Source organism: Curcuma longa, chromosome 20 (assembly GCF_044706935.1).
Source record: "Curcuma longa cultivar G26 ecotype Majalengka, Jawa Barat chromosome 20, ITB_CL_G26_1.1, whole genome shotgun sequence".
NCBI lineage: Eukaryota > Viridiplantae > Streptophyta > Magnoliopsida > Zingiberales > Zingiberaceae > Curcuma > Curcuma longa.
In genome coordinates, this window is record NC_133880.1 from 6,607,265 (window position 1) to 6,629,122 (window position 21,858).

The window sequence follows — 21,858 nt, forward strand, 5'->3', positions numbered from 1 at the left end:
TAACACACATGATGAGCTGTCAAATGGGCTAATAATGCGACATTAAAGGCATGATCTCTGATGGTTTCCAATCATCCAACGGCTCGGCAAAGATGATTATCTTCATCTGACGGTTATGAGCATAAGTGTGCGAGAATTTCGGGAACCAAGTTTGGGAACTTAGTAACCGTCCTTATCCTTTTGGCAGAGCTGATAAGTTTGGTTGTCTCTTTGATCTCGAGCCGAGGAGAGGTCAGACCCTTTAGAAACCAGCTAACTGAGCTGACTGAACCTGAAGCCGGAGAGCATGTGACCGAGCTGTTTGAGCGAGTGGCCGAGCTGCTATGAGAGAGCGACCGAGCTGTCTGAGAGCTGTGAGAGTGGTTGAGACGAGCAGTCAGCTGAGCTGTCTGAGTGGTCGAGCTGTCTGAGTGGAATGGCCGAGCTGTGAGAGAGGCCGAGCTGTCTGAGTGGCCGAGCTGTGATAGCGGCCGAGCTGTGAAAGCAAGTAGCTGAGTTGTTTGAATGACCGAGTTGTTTGAAGCGTTACTGGGTCAGTCAAGGCATAGTTTGATCATTAACTGTTCGACATGCCAGGTCGGATCAATTATTGACCCATTTTTGTCATTCGGACCAACAAAGATCCGTCATATCACAAGCCTCCTCTTCAAGTCTAGTCGAAGAAGGCATAGACCGACTGACTAGACAACAAATAGTTTGACTATCCTTCACATGGGTCAAGTCTGGAGGGGGGGTGTTAGTTCGGGTATGGTGCGTGTTAGAACCCTTAGTGAATTGTGCTGATACTGAATGATGAAGGGTCGACTCTTGTCGGGCTGGTGACTCCTAGGAAGTTAGCGAATCATCAACTGAGCCAGTTATAATGAGTCGGTAGGTGTCCGTTGAGCTTCGTTCTGATTTAATTACGAAAATAACCTTATGCATGAAATTAGTTTCTTCTTATAATAAATTAAATATTAATTTGCATGCTAAGTTAAATTTACTTTAATTAAAATTTTAGAATTAAATAATAATTTAATTAATAAAAATATTAATTTGAAACATTTAATTAATTCATATAATTTAAAATTAAATAAAAATATTAATTTCAAAAATTTAATTAATTCAAAATTAATTAAAAGATTAATTTAAAAAATTCAAACCTAATTAATCAAGAAATCCAAATTCTACTAATTCAAATTTAATCATTAATAATTCAAATTTAATAAATTTTGATAATAAAATTAATTATTTTGATAAGTCGATAAAATATTAATCAAATTAATTAAAACCTTGATAAAATTTTTAACTCATTCAAGATGAATCTAATTCAACTAATTCAAATTTAATTAATTTAAATAATCTAAAATTAATAAATAATTAAAATAATTCTAATTTGAACCATTAAAATTCAATTAATTAAATAATTTAGAATTAAATAATAATTTAAGTAATTAAGATAATTTATCAAATTTTAAAAAGACAAATTCAAAAGATAACACTACAAATATAAATCTTAATAATTAGAATTAAGATAATCTTAAATTAATTAAAATTCAAATTCAAAATTAAATATTAAAAAGTCAGAAAATAAAATTTCAAATTCTAATAAGATAAAATCTAATATTACAAATTCAAATTCATAGGCAAATTCAAAAGATAATTTTAAAAAATAAATCCTAAATTTAATAATGCAAACCCTAAAAACTTGAAATTAACTTTTAAAAATTCATATAATAAACTTTCAAATATTAAAAATACTAATTCAAACTTAAAACTAAAAATCTGAATTTAAATAAAAAAATTATAAAATTAATTATAATAAAGTACTCCTTAATTAATAATTTTAAAAAAATAAAATTAAATCTTAAAAATTTGAAATTAAATATCAGAATTCAAGAAAATAAATATATAAAATTTGATAAGTCAAAGTTAAATTAAAAAAATCTGAAATTAAACTTTAAAATTAATTATCATAAGTCCCTTTTAATTATGAATAAAAATTAATTCCAATTAAAATTCAAAAATTATCTCATCAACCTTTAAAAATTCAGAAAAAATAAAATTAGAAAAACAAATCAATACTTTAACAAACATTAAAAATAGACTTGACTTGAGGTACAAGTCTGAGTTAAAAATAAATTAAAAAATTAAAATTCATAAATTAAATTATAATTGAGTATAGTATAATTATAGAACTAATTAATTAATAAAATTATACTAAATGAAGCGATCAAATTAATAAAAAATCAAAATATGTCCAAGTTGATTGGCACATTAACGCGTCCACATGAAACATTTCAAATTTAGAATTTGATGCATTATTAAAAATCAATTAATAGACATTTATAAAAGAAACCTCGAATACGACGTCCAAAACAACAACTCTCTACTATTGTGAGCAAAGGAAACAACCATACTCAAAGCTTTGCAATCGAGAAGCTCCAAAAAGAGTGCTTAATACTCAAAACTTCCAAATTGATTTAAAAAGATTGTTTGTTTTTAGTTTACAAGTTACGTAATTTTATATCCTTTGTACTTGTAAGAAATTTTTTTGTCTCTGAAAAATGTTTGAAAAAGAGAATATTATGTTAGTACCGATGGAATCAAAATATCTCCACAATGGTATGATATTGTCCACTTTTGGACTTAAACCCTCATGGCTTTGTTCTTGGGCTCTCCCCAAAAAACTTTTAGGACTTTTTGCTCCTCGATCCATCCGATCTATGATATTGTCCACTTTGGGCCTAAGCCCTCATGACTTTGTTCTTGGGCTCTCCCAAAAGGTCTCATACCAATTGAGATACTTTCCATCCTTTTAATCCCATGATCTTTTCCATGTACTTTAGATGTGGAACTATATTTACACCCTTACAACCCAACATATTAGTGGATGAGTGTCTCTCATATATATATATATATATTTATTTATTTATTTATTTATTTATTTTAGACTAACAATCCTAATAAGTTGTGAACAAGTAAATCCTCATGTTCTTTCTATTAGTTATTATTTTGTATTTGACTGTGATTAATTTTGTAGAAAAGAAAGAACCGGATAAAGTAAACGAAAGTTATTCACCCCTTCTTAGTGCGCTTCTACAATCCTAGATTAAATGTATCAGTCTATTGATCCTAATGAAGAGCGACTTCACGATTACATGGGTTTAGGATTTTTTATAGATTTTTATTACAAACCTAGATCAATAATCCACTAATTTTAACTATTAGTCAATCAATTTAATTGAATTTTAAAATCAAGAGCGATAATGGAGATTTTTTTAAAAAATAAATTTTAAAATTGAGCTAATTAAAATTTTAAATTAAATCGATTATAATCGATTTAATCAAGATTTTTGTCATCCCTATCATAAGACATTTTGGCTAAAAAAATAATAGTTAGAGAGGGCTCAACATCATGATTAAAGAACACAAACATACTAGGAGATTTAATACTGTCCATAGGACATTAAAAATGTCTTAGCTTTTCCAGGCCATCAAGGTGTTCAGAATTATAGTTAATAAGGGCTATAATCATAGTTAAAGAACATAAATACTATCTTGTAGAGTTTATGATTAAGGATATATGTCCATTTGATTTTGAACTTTTTTACTAAAATCATAGTTAAAGGATATAAATAAACTATCATGAAACTAATATATATATAATGGTAATTAATATGATATAAATTTTGACCAAGGTCAAGGTGTTTTTGTTAAATCTAGATTAAAGAATATGAACACTGTTTATAAACTAATATGGATAATATAGTTATGAGTTTGCATGGTTTAAGTTAATATGAACTTTTAATAAATTGCCCTGAAAACAATGTTTTTATACGTTGCTTCCATAATAATCCACCTTAAATAAAAAAAAGCCTAGATAGCGTACTCAAAAGATTACCCCGATTAACTCCTTTCATTGGCCCCAAATGTCAAACATATAGCGAGAAGGTATGAATGTGGGTTGTAGGTCGTGTGATAAATAAATTTTCGAGTTGTTTTTTAACCCTTTCTTTTCTGTCCTTTCTCGCTTTTTTTTTTCTCAGGATAAATTCTCATTCGCTTCGTCTCTTTCGCTAGATCTGCTTCTCCTCCAATCCGAAGTGGTAATGCCGAACTCGATCTCGCATCTACCGACTTTGTTCGCTCAATTAATCGGGCAATTTGTTTTCATTATTTCGGTTACTTGGTCTCCTTAGGGATTGGATCGATCGGCGGCGATGGCGACTTCCCAGCGGCCCTTGGTGGCCGGAGGTGGCGGAAGGAGCGCCAAAGGCGCCGGCTTTCGTCCCTCTGTGTTGCTTCCCCTCTTCGTCACCGTTCTGGCCTGTTCGTCTTTCTTGCCGGTCCGAGGCAGCGACCGCATACTGATCTCGTCGGGTATGATAAGCTTTTTTACTGCATTTCTAGGATCTTGAAGGCTTGGGTGTTTTGGGGCTCGATCTCTTTGGGGGGGCTCAAGCACTTTCCATTTCTTCTTAGAGATCTCTGATTCATGTCGCGATTGGAAACCTGAAAAAGAATGTTCTTTTAGATGTGATCCTAGTTAACTGCCTCAGTAAATCACCATATATATTTGCGGGAATGCTTAGATCTTAGTTTTCTACTTGATGACGCTTCTTCCAAAAATTCCTTTTTTTTTCTTTGTTCTGAAACGCGCATTGTTCCGTCCTGGGCAAATTTATGATTATGGGTTTTCTTTCTGATGCAGTTGATCATGGACTAATTGACTGGCAAACGAACTTAACTAGAAGGGTATTCACCTATATCCATCATTTATCGTTCAATTGTCTTATGTACTTCATAACTAGGTTTTTTATTAATATATCATGATGAATGTTGAAGAATCTGTCTCGCTGATCTTTTCCGATACTCTTATTTCATCTAGAAATTGAACGAGGGAATGCAAGAGAGGAGATCAATGTTTGGCCAACAAGATGAGGAGGCAATAGTTAGGCTGGAAAATGTCGCTATTGAGCGTTCAAAAGCTGTTGATTCTGCTGTATTGGGGAAATATAGCATATGGAGGAAAGAAAGTGAGCATGAATATCCTGATGCAAAAGTTAGGTTTATGCGTGACCAGATAATCATGGGTAGGATCTACACTGTACTTGCGAAATCAAGGGACAAGATGGATCTTTACCAAGAACTGTTGAGTCGGATCAAAGAGAGCCAACGTGTAGTGGGAGAGGCCAACGCTGATGCTGATCTCCATCACAGGTGAGTTGCTATATTAATAAATTTGGTTTTGCGTATGTGCTAATATTCCATTCAACTTTTTCCAATTTGAAAAATTGCAGTGCTCCTGAGAAAATCAAGGCAATGGGTCAAGTTCTGTCAAAAGCAAGAGAAACATTGTATGACTGCAAGACAGTGACCCAGAGACTTAGAGCTATGCTTCAATCTGCAGATGAACAAGTTAGGAGCTTGAAGAAACAAAGTACATTTCTTAGTCAATTGGCTGCCAAAACAATTCCTAATGGAATCAACTGCTTGTCGATGCGTTTAACTATTGACTACTATTTGCTTCCTGTGGAGAAAAGAAAATTTCCAAAGAGTGAAAATTTGGAAAATCCAGACTTCTACCATTATGCCCTTTTCTCTGATAATGTCTTGGCTGCTTCAGTAGTTGTCAATTCTACCATCATGAATGCAAAGGTCGACTTACTGCTAGATTTTTTTGGTAAATTTTGCTTGGATTCAATTTTGTTGATTAGATTATGCTATTACTTGTTGCAGGAGCCAGAAAAACATGTATTTCATCTAGTGACTGACAAATTGAATTTTGGAGCCATGAACATGTGGTTTTTGTTAAACCCTCCTGGAAAGGCAACCATTCATGTTGAAAATGTGGACGACTTCAAATGGCTGAATTCTTCCTACTGCCCAGTTCTACGGCAGCTTGAATCTGCTGCTATGAAAGAGTACTATTTTAAGGCTGATCATCCTTCAGCAGGATCTTCCAATCTAAAGTACCGAAATCCAAAGTATTTGTCAATGCTAAACCATCTAAGGTTTTATCTTCCAGAGGTCTATCCCAAGTTGGATAAGATCCTGTTTCTTGATGATGACATTGTTGTTCAGAAGGATTTGACAGCATTATGGTCTGTCGATTTAAATGGAAATGTTAATGGTGCAGTGGAGACCTGTGGTGAAAGTTTCCACCGGTTTAACAAGTATCTCAATTTTTCCAACCCCCACATTTCCAGCAACTTTGATTCTAATGCATGTGGCTGGGCCTATGGGATGAATATGTTTGATCTCAAGGAGTGGAAGAAGAAAGACATAACAGGGATTTATCACAAATGGCAGAACATGGTATGTCAGATAATATTCATAAATGATTTTTATAATCCAATTTTCATGCTCCAGAAAGTTGTATATGCTTCTTCTAGACATAAAATCTACTTTGAACTGTAACATGATTCTTAAACAACAAAATTGTTTACCAGTTCATTTAGTCTTGCAAGCTTAACTGTACTTCTGTTGTAGAAATTATCTCATCTTATATGCACATACATTCAGTGCTTTAAGTTTGTATGTTTAGGAATGTTTCTTTAGCATGATTTGTAATTTCATGATTAAAAGTAGTTTATGCTGTTACAATAGATGCTATCATTCTTTAGGCCTCCATGTTTTCTATGTTATTGACAAATTTGGTGGAATAAATAATACCTTTTGCAAAATGAAATTCATCTTTAAGTTCCTCATTCAATTTTGACTTCCTCTAATTTCTCTAACGCTCATTAGTTATTGATTGTTTATTTTATTTGCATGGATATCTTAGTTATTATTCTTGACTCAAGCAAGATTTGAAGCATTCTGTTATGCACTCAATTGATTTCCTCTTCAAAAAAAGTTTGTTGTTTATCATTCTAACCACTTTCTTTCTGCCACAGAGTAGTGCCAAATATATAATGCCTCAGGAAGTAGATACAAAGACATTCAGGATTTTAGCTAGCTTTGTGCGTCTGTAGAATTAAATATCTAGCTGATCCAGTTGCTATATTTTAGATGTGTTTGTGTAAGTGTGGCTTCTTGAAGGTGAAAACTTGGCTTGGCTTAGATGATTCCAACTTGGCAAATGTGCCCTCGAAGTTGGTTTATATGTGCATACGCGAAAACTGACCTAGATGATTCCAACTTGACAGCTCGACCTAGATGAAACCTGAAGTTTTACTAGTATATTGAACTTAAATTTCATACTGGATATAAATCCAGCTGCATAAGCACTTTGTAATATTTCATGACCATATCTGCTTTTCTTCATAGAATGAAGACCGGGTGCTCTGGAAGCTTGGAACACTTCCTCCTGGATTGCTCACATTTTACAAACTGACTTATCCCTTGGACAAATCCTGGCATGTTCTTGGCTTGGGGTATAACCCCACGATCGATCGCGCGGAGATAGAAAATGCAGCAGTCGTCCACTACAATGGGAACATGAAGCCTTGGTTGGAGTTGGCAATGACTAGGTACAGGACCTACTGGACCAAATACATCAACTATGAACATCCTTACATCAAGGCATGCAAACTAAGTGAATGAGAACTGAGTCGCCAGGGGCTATCAAAGACACAACCTGCTTCTTTAGTGATCATTGAGATTGTTTCGATGAAACAATGTTATTGTCTCAGCACCATCTCGCTCTCAGATTCATTCTCCACACCTTCCTTCTTTTGTTAAATTTTATTTTTCAAGTCCTTTCCTGTGGAGAGATGCTTGTGGCAATTTATGCTTGCATCCCTGTTCGTAGTGACTTTTTTTTGTAATTGACAGACCAAATTTTCTTTTTTATTATTTATTGTTATTATTATATAATGCTTATTGTTTGTTTATTGCTCCTCGTTGATATAATCCAGTCATTTGATATGTTTCACTAATTCTAAGTTCGAATTTGATTCTGCATGCACACCAACTTAGTCACTCGAGGAATAAGTGAATCAAAATTTGAATTTAAAATGAGATGTATAAATTATATTTTCGTTTATTTATTATTAAAAATTTTATATTTGAACATCAATATTTGATTTGATTTAGTCCTCCAATTAATTATGCAAAATTTTATTTTATTTATTTATTTTCAAAATTCCCAGCGAAAAATGCTCCGGGTGATTTTGAATTGTCAAAAAGGACCTCCATAGTTTTAAAATTTATTATTTAATCCTCCATCGCTGACTATAGGAGCATGAATTTTAGAATTACAGGATCATTCTGTAAATATATGTACATTCTAGGCGTGACGTAAAATTGCCCAGTTGTGGGCCGGATTTGAACCCAAACTATTTCGCCCACAGCTTGTTTCCACGTGGACGGAGGAAACTGACTCAACTAGGTGGGCCCTTGATGTTACCCATCTCTTTCCTTTTTTTGCTCTTTGTTTTTTCTTTCACAAAGTTCTCGTGCGGGATCATTCTTCTTGTACATCTACTCGTGAATTAGCCTTCACATTAAGTGGAGCCCACAAAGAAATATCTATGTTGTTGTGCCACGTGGAAGGTAAGTTTTGTGTGTATGTTTAGGAGCTCGATCTTTGACGGGCCAGGTGGATGGACTGAGTTCCGTCACTCCCCCCACCGCCTTCGAAATCTCGAGGTATTTAAAGCGTGAGCTGCTCCTCGTCACCCTCGCTTCGCTTCTCCTCCCTTCCCTCGATCTCAACTACGATCGAACTCCGGATCCGACGATGTCCACCGGCGTCCTCTTATCCATCCCCTCGCCGTCCCTTGCCTCTCCGATCGCCCGCTCGAGGCTCCAATGTCGCCTTCCCACTCTCGCCCCCGTCGCCCGCGGCGGTCCAATCACCGCCCCTGCCGATCCCCTTAGGTAGGGTTTTCCATTTTCGTTGATCCTGGCGAATCTCAATTCTTTGAATTTGATGTTGGTCGTTGTTTCGGGATGTTGTAGGCTGCTCGGCCCTGCTCTTCCCATCACGGGCATGCCGTCGATGATGAAGAAGGCGAACAAAAGGCTTGGTGGAGTGACATGCTATGCTGCGCCTCTCAGTCCGAATACGGTTCAATGGGTTTCTGCTGTCTCCATCGCGTAAGCAAGCTGACTCAATTGGTAGATGTGCTTCTCTTCAATTGCCTCATTAAAATTTATTAATTTCCTGTGCTTTGATCTTGAAAGCGAAACCTTTTTCTTGAAGTTCTGGAGCGTCCAAGTCACTGTCATAGATTCATAGTAGTTGGTGAGAGGGCTGGTCCCACACAGCGACGGATTCAGGACCTAATGGCTAGTAGGGGCAGAATTATTACAACAGAAACTCATGATCGTAAACTAAATCTCACTGCATCCTTTCTTTTACCTCGCTAGCTTTATAAGAATGGAGTGATCTTACCAATTAGTTAAATTTACTAGTTGGTAACTTGGTATAGTCTACTCATTCGAAGTGTTCACTTGCTGGATCAAATCTACCAATTGATATCTTTTTATATATATAAAAAGTAGAAAGCAAAAATAATAAAAGGGGGTAACTTGAACCTCATGTGACCATGTCATTGTTGGATAGCAATCATATTGAACAAAGTATTTTGTATTTTTACCAGATTCAAGTTAACATAAATTGAATTCATCAAGCTTGCCTCAATCATGCCTCTTGGGTTAAGGTTGAGTTATATATATTTTTTTAAAAATCATGAACATTTATTGCAAGATTGAGATTTGGATGGATGTAATGGTATCAGTAATTATCTTGGAATATATTGGTTTTTAGTAATTGTATCAGTTAAGAAATAGTTGCTTTTGCATTTGGAGTTCCCATTGAAAATATTTTTATGGATTATTTTATAAGTCAAACATGCTTGGTTTGAAGGAAAGTTGTATTATTTTGACTTCTTTAATTATTGGATATATTTTGTTAGAATTATATAAGACAAAATAAAATTACAAGAAACATGATAATTAAAAACATAGATAAAGAATGAAAAGGATACATTCTTCAAAAATGGCAAAAAAATATATAAGGGCCTTCACTCTCAAAGTAGGCAGTACCTAGAAAAAATGAGCTTTGATCAGACAATATTATATGAGAAGCTATAAAATTTGTCGCTCCATATGCATGATTGTTGAGGTAACTCTAAGTCTCACAATAACTACCACCTTGAAGCCTGTTTGAGTTGAGGTTGACTTGGCATCACTTTGGAGCTATTTGTGAACTTCATGCAGGACCTGTTCCTAGGAGAGATGCTCCAAACAGCCACTTCAAACCACCCTAGACCAAATAACTGATCAATCTCTATACTCCTACAATATGGATGTTCAAGGTCATATCATTGCTACATTACAGAAGAAATCTAATTTTTGGAAACACTGTTGCACTTTTCCTATTTCTCACAAAAATTTGAAGGCTTCCACAACTTTGTGCAATTATTAACTTTTTTGGCTATTATGTTTTGGCTAGTTTCGTTTTAGTATGTCAGTATTTCCTACCCTTACTGTATCTGCTTCTTCCAAGCAAGATTCTTCAGAAACTTGGAGACATTGTTTTGTTTGTTGGATGACCTGGAAGAGAGGAAAGGAAGAATTGTAACAAATCATCCAATGGCTCTTCTAACGACTTTGTTTTCATAGATCATAGAGAAAACATCTAATGGGGTTCTAAACATTTATGTTAATCCTAGTTATCACCAATCAACTTTGTTATGAAAGATGCAATCTTCCTAGACATAACAAAGGTTCACAGTATTCCTTCACGACTTGTTTAAGCATCTGTGCAATTAGTGAATGTTCTGGCTACGACAACTAAAGGAATCATATTCATACTGTGTTATTAATGTTTTTTTTCCCTATGTTTTCAACTTCCACTTCCTATTCCCTTGGTGCTGACATCCTTAGTCCCTTATTTTTAAGGTACCCATTATTGTTGTCAAAAAAAAAATTTCTTTATACCACTATAATGTCTTCACTACACCATCATTCTTCTAACAAGCACTTTATGCTCTCAGGGTACTAATGCTCGCCAAAGGCACAGCAATCCATAAATCCTTTCTTCTCCCTCTTTTTGCTTTGCAAGCACCTCCAAGTGTCATTTCATGGATCAAGTAAGCTGGTCTCGATTCACCTATTTCATATTAATAATCGGCATTTTTTTTCTTCTTTTTACGTGTTTAAAATGTGGCAGGGGTGACTATGGCACATGGATTGCATTTGTGGCATTGCTGGTCCGTCTTTTCTACTATATTCCAGGTTGAGTGTTTCTTGTATCTAATAGTTATTCTCCTACATTAATTGATAAATTGTTAATTTCATCCTAATACTTCTACATGCAGTTTGCATCTGCAGCGCCTTGCCTAAATTTAACTGTCTCTCTGTAATAACACTTTTTTGGAACTATTTACTTGAGAAAAGTCAAAATTCAACTTCAAATTTTCTTTCTTTCTGTGCAGGCCAACTTGAGTTGCCTTTCTTTACAATGCTGCTTGTCATCGTGGCTCCTCATCAGGCCATGAACTTAAGGTAAAGTAATAAACATTCACCTGTCAGGAAGAAATTATAGTAGTCTTTCATTATCTATATCTCCCAGTTGTTGCCTTTTCACTTACAAATGTGCTAATTCTGACTTAAGAAAGTCGAGAACTTTACATTTCAATTTGTAACTTCAAACTAACCGCTCAACCATTCTGGACATTGGGTCTGTGCTTCACTCAATGACTCAATTCAATCGATCAATTAGATTGGAAAACCACAAATGATATAAAATAATTCAAAAAAAAAGAATATAAATTGGCTCAACCAATCTTTTACTTTAGAGTTCTCCAATTTTTAACTTGCCAAATATCTGGGCCTAAATACTGATCAACTAAACAGTATGTCTTTATTGAATCTTCTCACATGTAGCCACTACACTGATTAATATGTGTGAATTCCACCCTACTTATCATGTTGGTGCCTACTTTTCCTTGCAGAGATACTCAAGCTGGTTCAATGGTGTCCTTGGCAATAGCTGCCTATCTAGCCTTTCAGCACTTCTCCAGGGTTGGAAGCGTGAGAAGTGCATTAGACAAAAGCTCCATCGTAGCAACTTCAGCCATCATCCTTGTCACCATCATCCCTTGCTTGTTCCTGCTCTGATCCTACTCCGACAAGAAGCCGTCAAACAATGATCTGTGAGCCCGAGTCCACTCATCTTTATGATCTTGTGTCGACTCATCATCTTCCATAGCTTTGCCTCCTGTTGGCATGTAGCATAAAGTTTGGCATTGTTACCTAGAAAAGTTTCTATTGAAGCTCCCATATATTCTATAATGAATTTCTTATGTAATTTGTCAAAATTGATATGGCCCTTCATCACTAATTGCGCCGCGCCCTTAGGTTGGATGAATTCCAAATCAATTGTGAGAAGATACAAGAGCCTGCAAGGTTTTAAAACCATGGTGGTCCAGATATAAGAAGACATTATTAATGTTCATATATAAGTATAATCAATCATTGTCTAGTGATATAAATTGCTGTCTTTTTTGTTGGAACTGGATTATTTTATCTTTGATTTTGTTGCGTGTTGGATGCAGTATTCTCAAAGTCAAAATAATGATTCAATGTAGGTAAGTCTGGTTTGTCAAGCAGGAATTTTGTGCAAAAGACATCTCATTTCTCCTGCCTCGTAATTTTCAGCAAGTTGTCGCGAGTAATTGAGACAAATCCTTCACTGTTTTGGCTTTGATGGTGCCCTTTCAAGCTCCATGCTACCAATCTTGTGCTGAGTTGCTTTGGTAGAAACCATCTGTTTGAATAAGATCCAGCTTATTCCAAATCCAGCCAAATTAAATCTTCGTCTACTTTATAAATAGAAATAAAATCTAGCAGTTTCGGATTAAGATTTGGCTGTCTTGGATAGAACAGGGATCTCGGAAAAGGATGACGTGGCGGACGATAGTTGTGCAATCGGAGCGCACTCGGTTAGAGGATCAATGTTTCGTATCTCAAATTGGACAGGTAATCTCGAACGCGTTCTTTACTCAGCACGCGTCTGTCTTATATCTCATTTTATTTTTGAGTTTTTATTCATTTTATTAATTGCGAGCCAGGGGAGGAAGTAGTGGTCACCCTCTCCCTCCGTCGCCGATCTCGATCCCTAGGCGCAGGTACGATCGCTTCTCTTCTCGGCATTTCTTATTTCTTGTTCGATTTGTCTTTTTCGATCCCTAGAAGAGCTCGCGCGGATTCTTGCTTGGTTCTACTTTTCGATTGTGCGACAGGAATCCTAATTCCTCTAGGTTTGATAGATCGTAATGTTTTATTCCGCGAAAATTTCCGGAAGAAGTCGATCGTGATGGATCGTTCGGATTTCTGTTCGTTCAAGTGCAAAAAAGAGTGTTCTTTTAAATGGATTTGGATTTGAATTTGAATCAGTGCGATCCGGTTGATGTTTAGAGAGTAGGTAATGTTGGATTTTGAACCCTATTTTGATCTATAGGGTCAGATCTTGATCTGATTTTTAGCTTATTTCGTTTAATCTGAAATCATCCTGATGGATCATTTCTTAGAAAAAGTAATCGGCGTTTATGAGCCTCACTTTGATTCACTCTCTGTTCGAAAACTTAATGGTAGATCGGGGTTTGCCCGATGCTACTAGCGGAGCAATTGCACACTGAATGCCCATTTCACAAATGCTTGTTTAATGTGGTAAACTGCTAGATTTTCGAGTTTTAGAAATCATTCACACTTTTTTGGGCTTTGACGACTGAAAATTGTGTGTGTGAAACCAGATCCAGGTACCATCTAATACATTCTGAACCTATAGCTAATTGTTATTTGAAGTGTCAGGATCGTTTGTAGTCTTTGATACCACTAGATATAGTTGGAGTCTTCTAGCGCCACTTCCTACGATAAGATGTCTCAAACTCCAACTTGTCACCTCCACTACAAGGATATTGTGGTGAACTTTTTGTCTCCCATGATCGGATAGCACAGGCACAAAAAGAAGAGAAATTAATGTGGTTTGGTGTAAATTTACTCCACTATGAGAATCAAAATCTATATAATATTAGAGCAAAAAAGTACAATAAACCAGCAGAAATCCATTGTCCACATCATATTCAAATCTCTCTTGATACTATCTAGACTTGCCTCTCAGCCATCAATGGGGAAAACATTGACAATTCACCTCTAGCGCTTCCTAGGCATAACAAGCTCTTCTCAAGAAAAAATGAATTCTTTGCTCTACAAACAATAGTCTCTCACATTTCATAAACACACAATACTGAAGTCTTCTAGGTTCATAAACACACAATACTATCTAGACTCCATGCTCCCTTAATATATACTAGAATACTTATAACACTAATGAAATCAAATGACATAATTGCTACCTATGACTAGATACATTTTAGTTGCTATTTTACTAATTTGATCATGATTGAGGAGTTTTTTTTTTTCAAAAAAAGGTGCCTCTTGTAGACAGGAAAGATGCTTGTGACTGATCATGGTACTAATTCATATAGAAAATTTAACAATGCTCAATTTCTTTATTTTCCAAAACTGCAGTCTATTCAGATCAGAATAATACAAAAAACTAAGCACTTGGAAAAGTATATTAACAGAATTCATGTACAAATGAAAACTTGGGATAATTGTGTTAAAACATTGCATAAAAACAGGCAGTTCTGAAATTCATGTAAACCTGGAACTTGTTGAACATTTCATCTTAGAAATGTTAGACATATTGATCAGGTTAAAGTTACATATTGCTCTATTGAAATTATATCAGTGTTTTTTACCGGGAAAGAATGTCTAACTTTCTTGAGCATTGGGAAGCATTGGCACTGGGAAGATGGCTTGCCTCTAGAGATGTCTATTGTAAAACAGAAGTTAGAGAATACTTACTGGAAGATTCTAGAAACTATCTTAGCACGACAATACTGTTTATGTCTCCCATTTTTCCAGTGTTTGCATATACTTTGAGTTAGCTGTTGAGACCTTATTCACTGCCATTTTTTTCTTGGCATATGGTTCTATCAGCAATCGTGCTCTAAGCAATTTTCAAACATTGATGTCCTTGTACACTATCATCCTGCATTGTTTCAGTTAGTTTATCATACCTTTCTCTGTTGCATTTTCTTCAAGGTCATAATGTCGAACATGGGTGCTGACGAACAGTTGGATCAAAATGGGGGAAATGGCATGCCATCATCCCAACAAGAGGTTAGATTAGAATGCCATAATGGAAATAATTAATTGAGATAGACATGCACAGCTTTTTGAAAATATATTGACAAAGAAGTATAATCTTTGTGGTATCTATGGCTTCTACATTGTAGGAACAAGCAATAAAGAAGAAATATGGAGGAATGATACCCAAAAAACCACCATTGATATCCAAGGCAAGTGATTCTATCTTGAAATAGAAGTTTCACCTCAGTTTAATAGACTGACAGATTTCCTTGAAGATTCTTTTGACAACCAACACTATGAAACTCATGCAGGATCATGAACGTGCATACTTTGATTCTGCGGATTGGGCTTTAGGGAAGGTATCGTCATTGTAGCAAATATCAAGCATGTAACTGTTTTCAACTGAGAGCTGACGTATAGCCTTATCTACCTTATATGCATGGTTTATTACTATATCAGGGAGGGCATGCTCAGAAACCTAAAGGACCTCTGGAGGCTCTTCGCCCAAAGCTACAGGTGCCTGTCGATAGAACTCATTCTGCTGTCCATAACATAACATTAGACTATTTTCCTTTGTAATTGGTCGTATCAACTGTGGTACTAATTGACTCTCCATCTTTTCGTTTTCATTAGCCCACACCACAGCAGCAAGTTCGTTCCCGTCGGTCAGCATATGCATCTGCTGATAATGAAGGTACATATGGATGTTTTCTTTGGACCTTCCGTAGTTGTTTTCACAGTACATGCTCAAGTTTTGCTAATCTCAACCCTGTTCAACATGTAGATGGTGGAAATGGTGCTTCTGAAGAAATGAATGGCGATAACAACAACGATCAGTAATTACATAAATCCTCATAAATCGCCTGGCTCAGTGATTTCAATTCTTCTTTTATTAACCTGTCTGAGCCATTTATTAGTTCCCATGAGTAGTAGTAATGCTTTTTCATATGCTATCAGATGAGGTCATTTGCTTCTGACGGCAGTAAGATTTTATGCTACATGATTTTAAACATACCAGTGGTGTAGGAACTGCAGCCTGAAGTGCTAATGTTCACAAACAATGTACTAGTTTGCGCGATATTGTCATTTGATATTAAGCTTTTTTTTCTCCCTATATTGCTAGCAGAAGGATTCCAAATTTTGGGGCTCATACAGAAACCCAGCAGAGTTGAGCTAAGATTGAGATGTGAATCCATAGTAAAGTTTCTATGGAGCTTGTTTTGACTATAAAAGTATAGCTAAGATTGTTATGTTTGTTGATGGATTGAAAGTGAACTTTGAACCATAGTTCATGAAGGCACTTCCATAAATCTAGTGCACTATTTTAATAGAAGTGTCGAATAAAAGATATGTATCAAGTTTGACATCATTTAGGCACTTAAATTGTACAAAATATTTTCTTTTCTTTTTTTTTTTGACATGAGGACCTCAATCAAATTTCTTAGAAATATCCTCCATCTTGTTAAAGCTTTTTGAATTGCTTTTATAATCAAATCATAAAATTAATGACTTAAAATACAAGTTCTTGATGAATTGATAATATCTAACTAAGATCTAAGAAGTTTAAATCATTAGTTAAACACTACTACTAAACTTGCTATGACGTATGCTTACAAGAAGCCTCTTTTAAAAAGTTATAATAATGCAAAAATCATACATATATAGATACATATGGCTTAATAAATGGTGTTAATACTAAAGGTAGATGTTTCATGTTAAATCAAGCATGTGATTGAATGGTTGTGATTTTTCCAATAATGTTAGATCTTACAAAGCAATATAATAAATGTAGGAGAACTAGAATGAGCTTGTTTGAACATTAAGGGAACTCAAACTCAAATTTTCTTTATTACTAGGAGCCTATAATTTTTTTTTTAACTTTAAATTTTATAAGATACCCCTATCTAGTATTTGAGCTAAGAGATTATAGATGTTCGATTGATTTTTTTATAGTTAGCATCAGATATTCAACTCTTATAATCAATTAATCTTAGGGATGATCTGTTCGATCTCGCATAATTTTTTCATCAATAATCAAAATAAATTTGAATGTATTCACACAGCGTGCGACTCAACAACATGATTTTCTTAGATCCAACTTCCCACTAAAAGAAATTCATCCTCTAATATGTCACAATGAAGATTCGAAACTTAGATGCTTAAGAGGTTAAGACGCTACATCGTTGCACCATATAACAAAAACATATTCATTTATAAGGTAATAAATAAATTAACTTGAGCTAGTTTAAGTGTTTTTATAATTTCAAAAAAAAAAGAGTGAAATGAAATTTAAGTTTTTTTACTCTTAATTAAATTCACCATCAATGCACACAAATCAAAACGAAAACAAAAGTGGCATGGGATTGAATAATTTCCCTCTCGAAACTCCCACGCCAAGCACGATAATGGAGATTGGAATAGAAGGCATTGAGATTGTGGGGTCCTCGTTGCATGCCTCGCCACTTGTCCGTTGTCCATTGGTTAGTTGATATTTGCAGGCCTATTACGTGACCTTGTGATCCTATACACGTAGCATAGTATAGATACACAGCATCTATCTGCCTATCAAATCTAATCTTTCCACTACGGTCTGTCACTGTGTTTGGTTTGACGACAAACCCTACTTTTGACCAACTTTTGTCAGTCAAACATCCGTTTGGTCAACGGTTGGATTGATGCATGAATGATGCGTTCCATCCTCCATTTCATTTCCTTTGATCACCAATTAATTAATTTGACAATATTTGCAACTGCTCATTTCCTCTCTCTCTCTCTCTCTTAATTCCTTGTCACAGAGAAAATGGTTCTATCCATTCTTCTTCTTCTTTTTTTTTTATAATTTTAATAAAAGATATTTCATTTTATTTATATATATATTTCTTTTAATAATATAAAAGTCTCGTCTAATTAATCTTAAAAAGTAGATTATCTTTCTTTTTAATGCATCTACTACGTAAATAAATTAAAAATACAACTTCTACATATTTAGAAGAAACAGACTTGTAAGATATTTATCTTCTAATTATTTTACCACTACATCACTTTTTTACAAAAGTTGGAATTTAGCCACCCAACGGCTCCACACGATCGACCCTACGACTATTTATGAGAAAGTAAATCGAAAAGTTACAAGTTGACCACGAAAGATACTTTACCACTACATCACACTCCATGTAAATATAAACCTTGATTATCATTATCAAGCAACTATTGTTATTTGATAGTGGTTCGACGATAAACCATAGCCAAATCAAGCACGACTTAAGTTCGAGCCATACTAGTCACAACACACAATGAGTTCACTTGTTAAAAACACACTAACATTAATTACTAAAAATAATTAATTTAAGTATATTTATCATCAAATTAATCTTTAAAGAATTAAAAAATAATAAAAAATAAAGTTAACTCCAGTTTAATTTATTATTTTTTTAAAAAATTAATATTCAAATATTGGAAGCATTCGACTTAAAGGAAATGTTTTGTTGAAGAAATCTAAGGATATATTTTGAGTGAAGATTAAGTTAATACAAGTCGAAGCAAGGTCAATGTCAAATGATGCATCTTTCTTAATGATACAACAACAAGTACACTTTTCATGCCATAGAACTAGCACTTGTATGACCTGCGTACAAAGAGCTTGCACAAAGTACCCTTTCCATTTTTAATTAAATTAATTATGTAGTTAATTTTCTAGGTTTATGTGATCATCGTCCACACCAAGAACTATATATATAACACCATGCAACTAGTTTGTCTATGAGAAAATATCGAAAATAACATATATATAAATCCCTCGTTACATCACATATTTAACCACAAAAGTTCGAGGAAAAACAACTACCCAATCAAACTATTCTCCTTGCTCATAAGACTATATATATAATATATATATTATATATCATATGGATATCAATCGATCTCTCGTTTTCTGAGTTAAGCCTGCATAGAAATCCAAGAACATTTCAATTAATTAATTGAAATAATCAGCATCAACAATAATTAATCAATTCGTAAAGTATAATTTAACCAAATAGTAAGAAGCTCCGTGTTGAAGCGGATGAACGGTGATGCCCAACTCATTGGTGACCACCGGGCGGCCGGAATGATCCAGTAGCAAAGCCTCGCCGCCGAAGACCTCCTTCACGTTCAGCCGCGCCCCGGGCACCACCTCGAACGCCACCTCATTGATGAACACAGTTGATCTTCCTCCTCCTCCTCCTATCGGTCCTGTAACATCAAATATTTACACAAACAGTCATCGAAAAAGCCTTGAGTTAATTAATTTATATATATAATGCCATGCACACGTTCAATTTTTTCCTTTCCTTTCTTCTTCTTTCTCCATCTTTTCAAGGGTTGTACATTGTAAACGCCCTCGAGAATCTCCACGACATGACCCAAACAACTCCCCTCCTGATCCATCACCTCATTCATGTCATCACACCTTTCATGCTCGTCGTGTTAATCAAACTTTGACAAATCCCGACACTCGAAACCTCCTGCCCTGCCATTAATTTCCTCCCCTTCTTCAGGTTTGGCACGTGCAATCACCTTCCTAATCCCTGCAACTAAAGGTTGTGTGACCTGCCTACACCTATCCATTTTGTACTTGTGGCTAAAAACCCTAAAAAGATTGAAGTGAAAACACACAGGGTGGTGTCATGGTGTTCGGGCATGCATATTAATATTCTGAAAGAAAGAAAAAGTTTAAAATGTAGAAATTGTTGTTTGACCATCTCACTTACCGTGGATCTCATTGATAGGGTTGGTGGTGGTGGTGGTGGTGGTGGTAGAAGGTTCAGTCCCATGGAGATGGTGCAATTGGACAGCAGTACTCTTGTTTGGGGTTTGCCCTAAGAGCTCACCCCACAAAGCGGTCGAGCTGATGTCGGTGGTGGTCGCGTGGAAGCCGGTGAAGTACTGAAGGTTGAGAAAGTGGTCTCCTATGCCGCTGAGGTCGAGGGGCAGATAAGTTTGGCTATTCATCAATGAAGTGGCCGTGGTCGGAGGTGGTGGAGGAGGAGGTGGCGGCGGCGGCGGCGGTGCTAAGTGCATGACTTGTAAGGCTTTTCCGTACCCCGCGCTGGATTTCTCCGGCGAGGAGGAGGAGGAGGACGACGACGAGGTTGTCGTTATCGCTGCGGCGGTGGTGACGGAGGAGGCGTTGGTAGTGGGGGAGAAGCGGAGGCTGGGGGTTACAGCGGCCGGCGGCGGCGGCGCTGCCGCGGAGCTTGCTCTTGCTGCGGGACTTGCGGTTCTGGAACCAGTAGAAGACGTTGGCGTCCCCGACCTGGCCGTACTCCTGCAGCCGTGCTCGGATCTTGCGGATCTCCTCCCGCGGCGGGTTCACCATCCCGGAGTTGAAGATCGCCTCCAGGATCCGGATCTGCTCCGGCCTAGGGTTCCACCGCGGCTTCGGCTCCGGGCTCCTCTCCTCCAACCCTACAAACCACGACAAATACATCAACAATAACAACCAACCCCATTACTCAAATTCAAAGTCTCGGCGTACGTTCGAGCGTTTAATTAGGGTATGAAACGATAAACCCCAAATAACCCTACAAACCCGAAATGATCCTAAACCCCAAACGATAACCCCGAAATAACCCTAAACCCGAAACGTAACCCCGAAATAACCCTAAACCCGAAACGTAACCCCGAAATAACCCTAAATCTGGAAGAATAAAGTATTAAGTAGGACCTGAGGAGTAAGGGGTGGGCTTGGGGTGGCAATTAGCGGAGGCACTGTCATGCTGCCACTGGTGGTGGTGGTGGTGGTTGCTGCAGGGTTTGGACTTGAACATGCTGGGCCAGTGCCTGTTGGAGGAGGCCATGATGATGGTGCTGATGATGAGAAGCTGCAGTTTACTGATGGTCGACACACACACACACATACACAGAGCACAGAGACAAGAAAGAAGATGGAAGAAGAGAGAAGAAGAAGAAAAAGAAGCTGCCTGCTATTTTGCAGTAGTGCTGTTTCTTTCTTTGCAGCATTCCATTCCCATTCCCTGACTCTTATAGTGGTCATCCTTCCACCTACTCCTCTACTCAATTTATAGCAGCACATCGAGCGAGCAATAAATACAATTATGTACGCATTGAGTGAATTAATTTTAAGTAATTATATATCGATCCAAGGTACAAAAGGGACGATGGAGAAGAGACAAGGCTCATTTTGCAGGGGCTTTATTTGTACTAGAAAGAATAGCTAGCATCGGATAAGCAACACTAGAACAGATATGCATGTTCATCACAAATGTGGATGAAGAAGTGATGGATGGTGTATGGCTGTAGGCCATATAGTGTATATTATACACTATATATCTCGACTCAAAGAATTAGTAATTTAAAATACTCAAAGAAATAATATATAAAAGAATTAGATATCTTTTCATTTAATTTAATTTGTCTGTAGTCTGTATAAAAAGTATATTATCTGCCATCTTTTAATGATTTGGCATTTTGTGGAAGAGTTATCTCATTTGCTGGAATTTTGGAGGGGTCTTGAATGAAGAGGGAAGAAGGTGGAAGAGTTAAGTTATAATTAAGAATTTGTGCATTAAATTTAATAAAGATATAATTAAATAAAGGAGGTTGTTGTGGGGAATAAATGCAGTAAAAAGGAAGAGGTTTGAATTTTGATTGGAAAATGAGAAGAAAAGGGAGAAGTAATTGCAGGAGTTTGGGTTTGGGGTTAATTATTTTGGGGAATGGATTGGATTGACTCGAGGGCTCTCTTTAGTATATATTTATCTC

At 36.1% G+C, this 21,858-nt stretch overlaps 4 protein-coding genes across 4 annotated transcripts; 3 read left to right on the top strand and 1 right to left on the bottom strand.

Annotated features, from left to right (window-relative positions):
- Positions 1–4,024: 4,024 nt before the first annotated feature.
- On the top strand, positions 4,025–7,820 carry LOC141812834 (polygalacturonate 4-alpha-galacturonosyltransferase-like). Its single transcript, XM_074700794.1, has 7 exons — positions 4,025–4,088; positions 4,182–4,362; positions 4,694–4,737; positions 4,871–5,202; positions 5,283–5,640; positions 5,722–6,300; positions 7,255–7,820. Exons 2-7 carry the CDS (start codon positions 4,203–4,205, stop codon positions 7,528–7,530), a joined length of 1,749 nt encoding a protein of 582 aa, XP_074556895.1. The 5' UTR covers positions 4,025–4,088; positions 4,182–4,202; the 3' UTR covers positions 7,531–7,820.
- A 695-nt stretch (positions 7,821–8,515) lies between these two features.
- Positions 8,516–12,242, top strand: LOC141813823 (cold-regulated 413 inner membrane protein 1, chloroplastic-like). The gene is made up of 6 exons (XM_074701810.1): positions 8,516–8,808; positions 8,890–9,027; positions 10,932–11,027; positions 11,108–11,172; positions 11,373–11,442; positions 11,892–12,242. The coding sequence occupies exons 1-6, from the start codon at positions 8,669–8,671 to the stop codon at positions 12,055–12,057; spliced, it is 675 nt and encodes a 224-aa protein (XP_074557911.1). The 5' UTR covers positions 8,516–8,668; the 3' UTR covers positions 12,058–12,242.
- A 748-nt stretch (positions 12,243–12,990) lies between these two features.
- LOC141813251 (uncharacterized) lies at positions 12,991–16,204 on the top strand. The gene is made up of 7 exons (XM_074701185.1): positions 12,991–13,067; positions 15,049–15,126; positions 15,243–15,305; positions 15,408–15,455; positions 15,556–15,612; positions 15,730–15,790; positions 15,881–16,204. Exons 2-7 carry the CDS (start codon positions 15,055–15,057, stop codon positions 15,934–15,936), a joined length of 357 nt encoding a protein of 118 aa, XP_074557286.1. The 5' UTR covers positions 12,991–13,067; positions 15,049–15,054; the 3' UTR covers positions 15,937–16,204.
- Positions 16,205–19,102: 2,898 nt separating this feature from the next.
- Positions 19,103–20,933, bottom strand: LOC141812862 (WUSCHEL-related homeobox 8-like). The gene is given in 4 exon segments (XM_074700812.1): positions 19,103–19,326; positions 19,845–20,277; positions 20,279–20,541; positions 20,801–20,933. Coding segments are annotated over 4 exon segments (1,053 nt in total).
- Positions 20,934–21,858: the final 925 nt, after the last annotated feature.